General features: G+C 44.8%; 1 protein-coding gene across 1 annotated transcript; it reads left to right on the forward strand.

Moving 5' to 3' along the window:
* Positions 1-1,051: 1,051 nt before the first annotated feature.
* dera (deoxyribose-phosphate aldolase (putative)) lies at positions 1,052-11,566 on the forward strand. The gene is made up of 9 exons (XM_034296741.1): positions 1,052-1,208; positions 1,806-1,903; positions 2,219-2,366; positions 3,608-3,703; positions 3,969-4,103; positions 4,550-4,678; positions 7,262-7,374; positions 9,709-9,858; positions 10,408-11,566. Exons 1-9 carry the CDS (start codon positions 1,178-1,180, stop codon positions 10,462-10,464), a joined length of 957 nt encoding a protein of 318 aa, XP_034152632.1. The 5' UTR covers positions 1,052-1,177; the 3' UTR covers positions 10,465-11,566.
* The last annotated feature ends 508 nt before the right edge of the window (positions 11,567-12,074 follow it).

Below are 12,074 nucleotides of genomic sequence, written 5' to 3' on the forward strand. Positions count from 1 at the left end.
GTAAACGTAACCCCTAAGTCAGAAGCATGTTATTTTTGATTTGGCGATTTTGTGTTGTTTGACATGGATCACACACGGACGAGCAGCAGACATCAGTAAAGAGCTAAGGTGGAGGCATCTAACCACAGCTTGATTGGTTGTGCTAGTCAGTGTGTGGGCTGGATGTAAACATGGAGTAGTAGCTAAACAAAAACAGAGACGGAAAAACCTTGATTGCTGGTTAAGCACAGCCCCCTGTACTTTCAGCATTTTCCCCACAAAAGGTACCAGTCACGCAAAATAGAAATGGTGGGTTGCATCTCCATACTGCTCCGGGAGATAACAGGACCTTCCCTTCTTTCTCTCTGGCTCTTTCTGGCTCTCTGCAGGTCTGTCAAATCTCCATTCATCACTGCAATTCTGGATCGATCCCCTGTTTACCCAGCCAAAGATACCTCGGTCTGTCACAGCGATCTGACCCCAGGCCAGTTCAGCCTCTTGAATGGCACCCTAATTCATTCTGAGTGCCCTATAGATTTCTGGGGCACCTTATTGGGAGCATTTGGGCCATTTGGGATGTCACGTTTTCATCCATAGCCTTTACTTGTTGCTTCTGGGTGGGCCACTGCTTTTGATTGATGGTGTCAACGATGTTGTTATCTGGTGAACTCAGAACTAAAGTCTTTAATAACTGGTCAGACGGTAGATTTTTATGTAGTCTGTCCAATTAAGGTTATGCAGTATGACTTGGCTGATTTCCTGGTATTTTTTGACAGTGGCCAAAAGATTGGTGTCTCTCAATAATTGATTTTGCAATGTTGTAGAAAGTCTCAGTATGCTAAAAATGCTTAACATTCTGTATAAGATCAATGACAAATTATATTATTCTATCAAACAAATTTGAGAAGTATTTATAGGCTATAGCAAATCGATTTTTTGGACCAGTAAGTAAATGTTACAAAGTCAATTGACGCTCAATAAAAACATTTAATGAAAATATCATCCACTCGAGAAACGCCCATTCTTTTAATAGGCTCCTTACCACCGCCTACTCTAAACATGCCCTCTTAGTGATTGGTGAATAGAAGTGGGCGGTGACTATAGTTTCCGGAAGAAAGAGGTCCATGAACTGTAAGCCGCTGAAAGCAGAACAGTAAGTTCCGAAAATCATAAAGCTGCTGGAGTCCAATTTCCTAAAATGTCTGCAAGAAATCCCGGAATTCCACTTGGTAAATAAACGTTCATATTGCTTGAAATGCATTGTTAACTTCCAACGACCTAAATTAAATTCAGTTAATAACTATCCAGTGTGTTATCACGTGCACCTCACGTTACTGCTGCTACCGAGCTGTCACATCATTTCAACTTTATCTTACATTTTTTTTGTTTACCAATAGACTGACTGTATTGTCTTATCACACAAATGTATGGACACTTGCTCATTCAAGTCAAGAAATAGGCTAATGTTTGTTATACTGTTTGCCGTCTTGTTACACGATCCTTGAGTTTTTACAGTAAAGTACAGTTCATACACGCCGATTAAACTCGAGCGTGTTTGGCAAACTACGGCTATGGTTATTACTGTAGCCGTAGTGGCCGTGGCATTTCATGATGTCCAGATCTAGAGCCAGGTTTTCTAGGCTATCGAGTTGTGGTTCTCAAGTCTCTTGATGCCCTGTCCAATTTGTCGTCAGTGACCGTTAGTTCAGCCTGCGTGAATCACGCGAGTAGTTGTCGGAACTGCTACTGTCTGTCTACTTGGAAGAGTCCTTCCCGAAGTAATGTCGCCTTGAAATGTACCATCCCCCTTCTTGTGTGCCTGTCAGATCTGGAGTGGGTGTCCAAGGTGCGTGTCAACACCCAGGCTGTCCTCAAGAGGGCCCAGCAGATCCCAGGACGGAACAAGAACAAGAAACAGTGGCAGGTGTGTGTGTGTGTGTGTGTGTGTGTGTGTGTGGGGGGGGGGGGGGGGGGGGGGGGGGGAGTTACGTGTGTGTGGGGGGGAAATAAATGCAGCAATTTCAAAGTTCATACAAATCTCATGTCACAACTTAGTCAAAAAGTGAATATGTTGAGAATGCTAATCAGGATTTGACTGTATGTGCCATAACACCCCCGTCTCCCCTCCGGTAAAGAAATGTTACCTTTGTTCGTGCTAGTAACAGCTACCACCCCAGGTGAGTTACCAGCTGTCCCTCCCCGTGTGACTGCATTACCCATGATGCCGTCCTGTCCCCAGGCGGCCTGGCTGTTGCGCGCGGTGACCTGTATCGACCTTACAACCCTGGCCGGCGACGACACGCCCGGCAACGTCCACCGGCTGTGCATGAAAGCCAGCCAGCCCGTACGCGCCGACCTCCTGCAAAGCATGGACATGCATGACAAAGGTGGGGCAATGGGGGGTGTAGTTTGGAGAGAAAAAAACTAACACAGGCAGCAGTTTCCCCTGGGTCTGGTTGTCCTGATGGACCGTGAGGGCAGAGAGGAGCTACCGCTAACATACAGCTTCACTATGCTGCCAACAAGACGGAGGTCGTTGTTTAATGAGTGAAATACACTGCAAAGGTTTAGGATTTATCCTGCAAATACCAGAATGCTTTGAGAGTCTGCCAGGTGGATAGTTAACGAGGAGAGTGTTGTCTGTTTGAGGAGGAACCTGCCCCGATTTATTTTCCCTGATCACGGTTGCCAAAAGAGTCCGTCGTTGAAATCAGTGACTGTTGCTAGGGACCAGGGTTCTCAGACTTGGGGTGGGCTGGGGTCGTGTGTGTGTGTGTGTGTGTGTGTGTGTGTGTGTCAGTCCTGTTTTTGATGTTCTGTTGTAGAACTTTGCGGGCGTGCCGCTCCAGCCGCGTATGTCCTGATTGGCCATGTTTCTTTAATCAGAAGCTGAGGTGTTAAGGCTGTGTAAAAATCACACTGATTGTGACATGTTTTCATTGAAAGCTGCCTTTTCTTTAGTTAACACTTTGGAAATGTTCCACTTGATGTAGACAGTCCTGTTTTTCCTATGCTGGGCAGTCCTGGACTTGTTCAGGAGCTTCCCTTAGCTGAGTACATCCATGTCACATCATTTTCTCTGGCTTCAGCCACTGTTTCTGTTACAGAAAATTAGCGCTATAAGCATCATCAAGTTTCTGCATGCAGCTGTAAACAGGTCTGGTTCCAACGACTACTTTAATCCCGGTCCGTCGGCGACTGGGCTTTTGACTCCAGCGTTTGTTGAGTATGATTTGATTGGCTTTTGCTTAGGGTACCCTCACGTTCCATCGTGAGAACCGTGTGTTCCTCTTCGGGCTTGTGTTCACAGAGAACCCTGAGGCTGTACCCACTTTAACTTACAGTTTCAGCCAGTGTTGTCCCTGTTAATGTAGGCGTATTTCCATGAATGTTGTTACTCATGTGCCGTAGCGTACAGCATGATAGGCGTGGTGTTTAACACTCCACCACTGTCGCCCGTTATTGGGCCGTACATTTAATGTGCCGTCCCCGCGGCTCTGATCGGTCTGAAGGGAACCCACTGAGCTGTAGGAAAGAGCGCTACTTTCAAGTGGCCTTTGTCTTGTCTTGGGACTAGCAGCGATGGTGATGATGGTGATGGTCAGCTAACCGCTCTGTGTGTCGTCAGGTCTGACCACCGCTGCTGTCTGTGTGTATCCGTCTCGTGTGGCCGACGCCGTCAAGACGCTGAAGGCAGCCAACTCCAGGCTGCCGGTGGCCTCAGGTAAAAACCCCCCAGGAAACACCTCCGAGTGGGAGCCTCACCGCGTCAAACTTAGTCTGGTTACCAGCTGACACAGTCCTCTGTTGGGTTGATTGATTGGTTTTCTCCTTTGGTTATTTAATTATTTCCTGGTTAATTGTTATTCGAGAACACGTGACTTACAAAGCCACCGCATTAAATAACGCCAGGTTCCTTCATGTGAGTAAATGTGTCGGTGCTGCCATCGCAAAACATCCAGCTGGTTATTGTGTGGTGCTGTTGCCAGTGGCAACAGGTTTCCCAGCAGGCCAGACCCCCCTGAAGACGAGGCTGGAGGAGGTGCGCCTGGCCGTCCAGGATGGAGCTGCGGAGATCGACATTGTCATCAACAGGACTCTGGCCCTGACCGGGCAGTGGGAAGGTGAAAGGGCACTCCGATCACTGCGTCTTTCCTGCTGTTAACTGATTGGTTAAGAAGACAAAATAAGAGTGACATCATATTCTAGTCTATTAAAAGAGAGAGCGAAGAGCGTCCCTCCTCCCAGAAGTAGTTTGGCAGTTTTGGTGTGGTGATCGGGAGACCAGAGTGCTCTGAACACTGACACCACAAGACTCAGCGACCTGTTTAATTGCTGTTATTGTATTATTATTATTTGGAGACCGAGATCAACAGATTCTGTGACTCCTAAGGTTGCTGTTTGTCACAAACACACACATGCGCACACACGCACACATACACACGCTGCTCAAATGTGTCCTGTGATAAGCCTGCCTTGAACAGCGATGCATTTTTATTACACCAGATCTGTTATAAACCTGCAGTTGTTGTCGTCCCCCCCCCCCCCACACACACACACACACACTCAGCCATGTATGCTGAAATCTGTCAGTTCCGAGAGGCGTGTGGCGAAGCCCACATGAAGTCCATCCTGGCTGTAGGAGAGCTGGGGACCTTCACTAACGTCTACAAGGCCAGCCTGGTGGCCATGATGGCAGGTGAGAGTGCACGTACACACAAACACTTCAGATCGGTGCAATTTTATGTTCTGGCTTTGACTCTGATGGAATCATAGTTTGGACCGTCGTCAGAACTGGGAATCATCTCTGTGTTTTAGTGTGACAACGCGGGGTTGTAGTTTGTCATGTTCTCCTGTAGGTGGCAATCTTGTTCAGCTTTGGCTGTCTGTCTCTAGCTGGCTCACCTGATTTACACCCTCTCTCTCTAATTCCCACACACACACACACACACACACACATTGACTGTACGCTTAACTAGCCGTCACATAATAAGCCGATTACTGTACCAAATTGTCAGCCGGTCCGATGAAGATCATCATTATAATGCATTGCTTTTGTCTCCTCGCTCGCTCCTTAATCTCCTCTTGTTCTATGAATTGCGTATGAGATTCCAGAAATTGAATGATAATTTTGGCTATTAATCTACGACGGCAACTATTTTACTCCTCCTCTGCCACACACACACACACACACTCACTGCATTCCTGCCCACACTAGCCAAATGAATAGAGTGTCATTACCACCACACTCGTTTAATAACGACTATCCATTATCAGGTCATTAACAACCCCATAACGAATCTAGAGGATTACTGATGGAAAGGGGGATGAGGGGGAGGGAGTGAGAGGGTGAGAGAGAGGAAGAGAGAATAAACACAGAGAGAGAAACACTGACAGACAGCGAGAGAGAACAGGACGGGCAGGAAATGGGAAAGAATAGAAAGAAAGAGAGAACTGAGTGTAAAACTACATAGAACAAATATCTGTAATGGAGTGTGAAGTGTTCATCTTGTTCACTCTGGTAATGAAGTGTCATTAGGGGAGAGAGAGGACAGAAGGCAGAAAGATGGAGGGAGACCAGAGGCAGGAGGAAGGAGACCAGAGGCAGAAGGAGGGAGGGGAGAGGCAGAAGGAGGGAGGGGAGAGGCAGAAGGAGGGAGGGGAGAGGCAGAAGGGAAAGGCAGGAGGATGGAGGGACAGGAGAGGCAGGAGGATGGAGGGACAGGAGAGGCAGGAGGATGGAGGGACAGGAGAGGCAGGAGGATGGAGGGACAGGAGAGGCAGGAGGATGGAGGGACAGGAGAGGCAGGAGGATGGAGGGACAGGTGGTAAGATAGGAGGGAGGAAGAGCCAGAAGGGATAAAGAGTAGGAGGTGAGGCAGAAGCAATGGAAAGAGTAAAGGTGAGAAGGTGTGGAGAGGAGGAGGAGGTGGGAGGATGAGGGAGAGGCAGAAGGTTTAGAGAGGAGGAGGAGGAGGAGGAGGCGGGAGGATGAGGGAGAGGCAGAAGGTGTGGAGAGGAGGAGGAGGCGGGAGGATGAGGGAGAGGCAGAAGGTGTGGAGAGGAGGAGGAGGAGGAGGCGGGAGGATGAGGGAGAGGCAGAAGGTGTGGAGAGGAGGAGGAGGAGGAGGCGGGAGGATGAGGGAGAGGCAGAAGGTGTGGAGAGGAGGAGGAGGTGGGAGGATGAGGGAGAGGCAGAAGGTGTGGAGAGGAGGAGGCGGGAGGATGAGGGAGACAGTTTGTGCTTCATTTATTATAAGTGTGTCGTTTCATCTTCTATTTTTATCAATATAGCTGATGGGACAAAATTGTCTCAGAAGGAGGGAGAAGAGAAATGGAGAGATGAAGGAAGGAGGGAATTGGAGGGTCCTATTGATGAAAAAGGCAGCATTTCCGTTTGACATTTTAGTCATTTAGTGTTTTGCCCAGAGAGACTTGGACTCACTGTGCATTCCTTGTTTTTGTACAGGTCCCCAACGGGAATTGAGCTCCCAACCCTGGCATTTCAGCTTCTATGCCATTGGTTAAGGGTCGTTTTGGAGTACTGTCCTGTGTTATAGTTTTTCTTTCAATTACTAGCGCTTCTTGGTTGGAGTATTACAGTATGCAAATACATTTAATCCAAGCTGATGAACCTAAACGTTTTCTTTCTTCAAAATCTTAGATAATTACATTTGTTTGCAGTCAGTAAATCATAGTTATCAAAGTTGAAAATAATCAGACAAGAGGCACAGAATTATGTGGGTTTACTCTCCAAATGTAATCCTTTTTTTATTTTTTTTTTATACTCTTTAAATTTCATACACATTAAATTAAACTATGTAAAAGAGGTTAAAGGGCAGACTGTCAGCTTAAATTACATCCATACCCCTTTTTAGGGGATCAAAGGTAATTGGACAAATTAACATCTTAAATAAAGTCATCATATTTGGTACTTGGTTGCTTGTGTGAAGTGTGCGCCCCACATTCGTCACCAGATGTCTTGGTGTCTGCTCTGATGATGACTTGCCCTCTATACACCCAATTACCCCTCTCTGTAGCTTCTATTCTGATCTATTTCTGTACCTCGTCATGCTTGGCTGGTGTCTTTCTTGAGTGTTTTGAGGGTGGACAGGCTCCATCTTGACAGTTGTGTAGAATGATGACAATAGATCATGTTGTCTGGTACAGAAGGTTTAAGGTCAGTTGAGGGAATTAGGTAACATCTTTTTAAGTGTGTGCATGTGCGTGTGTGCGCGTGCATGTGTGTGCGTGTGTGTGTGTGTGTGTGTGTGTACTACAGGGTCAGACTTCATCAAGACGTCAACAGGGAAGGAGCCTGTCAATGCTACCTACCCTGTGGCCATTGTGATGGTCCGAGCCATCCGGGACTATTTCCTGAGGACTGGACATAAGGTATGTGTCAGGTCTGTCGCTGGGCCCCACGGGGTCCGGTCTGTCCTGGGCCCCACGGGGTCCGGTCTGTCGCTGGGCCCCACGGGGTCCGCTCTGTCGCTGGGCCCCACGGGGTCCGCTCTGTCGCTGGGCCCCACGGGGTCCGCTCTGTCGCTGGGCCTCTTTAGTCTGTTCTTAATTCATTGAAATATTCAGTGAACTTATTTGTGTTCTTTTTAGGCACACTGACATTATTGTTGCGGTGCAGTTTGGATTGTTAATTGGATTCATTCCTTCTGACATTTCTTTTATTGTCATTTTTCGTTGTTTGTTTGCTTGGTTGGCATTTGGCTGCTGTCGCTGTACAGTGTGCTAAATGGTGTGCCAAATCGATGAACTGTCTCTCTGTGTGGAGCGCATTTACCGGCATTAAACAGAGTTTGTGGATGCTGACAAATAATTTTAGTTGGACAGCAGTTCAGTAAATATTTATTAAAATCGAGGATAGTAATATAAAGTTAATTAACGGTTATTGTAATAGTTAACAGTTGTAGTAATAACGATGAACATGCTTTTATGTTAATAATACTTATTAATATTAAATGTTATTATGACCATACTGTAAATACATATCCTGTGGAATTTAAAGTAAAGAATAAAACAGTCAAAACAACAGCGTACATGGGTGAAGGCTCCGCTTCATAATACCTGTTAGTGGATTTCAGGTCCTCTGGTTAGATGGGCGAAGCGCTGTGTGGATAACAAGGTAAAGTGTATTGTGTTTGTGGTTTGATAAGGATGAAAACGTTACCAGGCATGTCTGACTGAGAGAGCACACTGATGTTCAGCAACAATTAGGGTCGACTGCCCCAGTAAGTGGCTCTGGGTAGGAGTGCCGAATGACTCAAATCTAAAGTAATAATAACCCACTAGTGAGATTAGTGGCAAGGCTTATTTAATATATGTTAAGGGAGAAGGAACTGTGATTGTTTATGGTAGAAATGGAGATCTGAAACAAGCTCATCCTTTGTTCTGTTGTTTCATTATGCAGATACTGTCAATTATCTTGTTCCTCCTGTATTGCATGTAGGATTTTAATTAATACACGTTTATTTAATTCATAGGCCATTTTGAATGTACTAAGCACATAAACATACCAGAATGATAGTTTCTCCTTATAAACCCACAAGGGCACTGAGAGGGTCATTATGACCACTTCAACAGTAATGGAGCATACCACATCAATTAATTAGAGTGCTTTGTCCACCGTCTTTTGAATAGAGCCCTGTGTCTGAAATCTGTTAATTAGAGCACTTTGTTCTCAATCTATTAATTACAGTACCGTTTCCACAATCTATTAATTAGAGCCCTTTGTCCACAATCTATTAATTAGAGTACCGTGTCCACAGTCTGTTAACTTGAGTACCGTGTCCACATTCTGTTAACTTGAGTACCGTGTCCACATTCTATTAACTTGAGTACCGTGTCCACATTCTGTTAACTAGAGTACCGTGTCCACAGTCTGTTAACTAGAGTACCGTGTCCACAGTCTGTTAACTAGAGTACCGTGTCCACAGTCTGTTAACTAGAGTACCGTGTCCACAGTCTGTTAACTTGAGTACCGTGTCCACAGTCTGTTAACTTGAGTACCGTGTCCACAGTCTGTTAACTTGAGCACTCAAGTTTCCAAAATATTATAGAGCACTTTTGTTAAATTAATACTTCTAAAAGTGAAATATTTAAACAGGTCTCCTTCAAAAGAGAATGTTGATCTCCATCATATTCATAAACTTGTGCTTCCTGCCTGTTTTACATGTGTCACACATGTAAATAAAAACATGTTCCTGGCTGACGTGCCACGTGACTATGCAGCAAAGATCAGGCACTACAGTTGGGAATTTATCTGAAGATTTGAAAAAAGTATTCTGATTTATATGCTGTTTCACCCAGTAGAGCAGAAGTGCATCTGTTCCCCTTTTGCCCTTGTGTGTTTGCTTTCCTAAGCCAGCGGGCGTGATTTGTACAGCCAAGGAGCCTAGGCTGACTCTGTGTGTCTGTGTCTTTCTAGGTTGATTGTGTGGCTGACTCTGTGTGTCTGTGTCTTTCTAGGTTGATTGTGTGGCTGACTCTGTGTGTCTGTGTCTTTCTAGGTTGATTGTGTGGCTGACTCTGTGTGTCTGTGTCTTTCTAGGTTGATTGTGTGGCTGACTCTGTGTGTCTGTGTCTTTCTAGGTTGATTGTGTGGCTGACTCTGTGTGTCTGTGTCTTTCTAGGTTGATTGTGTGGCTGACTCTGTGTGTCTGTGTCTTTCTAGGTTGATTGTGTGGCTGACTCTGTGTGTCTGTGTCTTTCTAGGTTGGTTTTAAGCCGGCGGGGGGCATCCGTACAGCCAAGGAGTCACTGGTTTGGCTGACTCTGATGAAAGAAGAGCTGGGAGACGAATGGCTGAGACCTCACTTGTTCAGGCTGGGGGCTAGCAGTCTACTGGCTGATATAGAGAGACAGGTTAGACGTCAGCACACCTTTTGTCTTTCTATCTTCTGGGGACCTGAGACCTGACCCTATCCCGGTCCCTGACATATCAATCCATCCTCCTATTCGCTAACCATGAAACAAACCCTTACCCAAATCTAAACATTTCCTCATTAACCTAGTTTTAGGCCTGATGTTAACATAGGCCTAACCGATAATACCTAAACATTACTTGTATTGTAACACGATTCCCAAATGTGCCTTTCCCGTAAACTTGAACCCTTGTCGTAATTTGCGTTTTCCCAGTTGGGGAACAGCCCAAAGGCATTATGGGCATTCATCTTTCGTGTTTCACTGCAGTATCTTTGCGGGACATCAGGTCTACATAGTCACAAACAGCAAAGTGGAATGGCGTGGTTCTAAAGGCCAATGTTCTACCTTTTTCTCATGACATTTTGACCTCTTCTATTCCTTGGATTTAATAGAGGTGTAATAATGGGTCATGTAGCTTAGTGCTTTACATGTGTCTTATAAACTGTGACTTGATGACTTATGTTATTTCCTGTTTCTCTGTTCCTACAGATATACCATTACGTGACTGGCCACTATGCAGCCTATCACGAGATGCCAATGGCCTGAACCCTCGGTAACCTATTAAACATGCCCAATTGGAAACCTCAGCCTCACCAAAACAGCCTATTACACATGACTCACACAATGTTACTGAACTTCTTCATGTTGTCATTTTAGATGACCAAAACAAGTGATGGAAATGAATTGAGTTGCCATTTTACATTCACAGTGGTGTGGGTGGACTCCTGCAGCTGTTTTTGTTTTAATACTCCTGGGCCTTAATTGTTTAATATTATACTAGGAACAATGTAGAAGTGAATTTTGATGATGGATAACATGTTTAAGGAAATTACAGAAATTAAAAGTTGTTTTAAATTGCAGCAAATTAATTTATATATAATATAATCATGCACAATATATTTCTGTCTCAGTGAATTACTCTACTATTTTTAAAATAGACAATTAGTGTCCTGGATTCTGGTTAGCTGAAAAAAGCTGGGTTATCAGATAATATACAGTGCCTTGCAAAAGTATTCTGACACCTGACCAATGCTCTTAAATAATACTGAAATTGTAATAACATTTTCTTAAATATATTTTCAGATCTAGAACACAGCAGCACATATCTCAATATCACTAGTTGGTCAAGCATAACAATCAATATGACCCTGATTCAGACCGTATCACTAGCAATATGACCCTTTGTCTGATGGTATCACAGGCAACAAATGTTCCCCATCCATCTAGTTGGATTGGTGACCAGCTCTTTTTAACTCTTACCATATATTCTCAATTGGTCTGGGGTTTTAGTGGGCCACTCCAGGACATTGACCTGTTTGCTTATTCCAGATTGGTTTTGAATGTTCATTGAATGTCCATCATATTCATAATGTAGTTTTTGTTAATAATTGTACAAACCAACCTCACAGAGACGTTTTTTATTTTTCACTTCTAAATGATGGACTTTTTTTGTGTTGGTCAGTGGCAAAAGTTTTAAGTGATTAAATCGATTTTGATTTCATGTTGTAACTGTATTAAATGTGTCCTACTGGGGTGAACTTTTTAGAGCCACTGTAACTTAATAATCCTTACAAAATTGCATCTCCAGTGACAAGAATATATACATGTGACACTTGGCTAAAGAAAATTACCTAATTTCATTAGACAGACCACTTGGTTATTTAATAGTAAATACTATTATTTTTCCTTTACCAAGTTGAGTTCCATGACTCGTGTTTCTGGGAGTGGATTTACACTTTAGTTTGGCTAGATTAGACATCTGAGCTTCGGCTGATACATTTCAACTCAAAGTTGCTCTGTGCAAAGCTGGGAAAACAGGTGGGGAACATAAGTAGACTTCAGAGCCTCCCTTGCTTCTCTCCCATTGCATGCTTGCCTGTGTGCTGAATATGTTCCAGACCTTCTATTCTTTTGGTCTAATTTCATTAGCGAGGAGCTTGGTGAAAACAGGGCATTCAGCATTAATGAGGGGTTAAGTGGGTTTAAATGATCTGATTGAAACAGCTCCGAGTTTTGACGCCGCTCCGTTGGCAGACCGACTGAAAGAAAACTTTTATTCCCCCCCCCCCCCCCCCCCCCCCCCCCCCCCCCCCCCCCCCCCCCCCTCTTCCTCCTCGCTTTCTCGGCTAATTAAGATATCCCCAGTCGTGACCTTG

The sequence above is a fragment of the Esox lucius genome, chromosome 14, assembly GCF_011004845.1.
Source record: "Esox lucius isolate fEsoLuc1 chromosome 14, fEsoLuc1.pri, whole genome shotgun sequence".
Classification (NCBI taxonomy): Eukaryota; Metazoa; Chordata; class Actinopteri; order Esociformes; family Esocidae; genus Esox; species Esox lucius.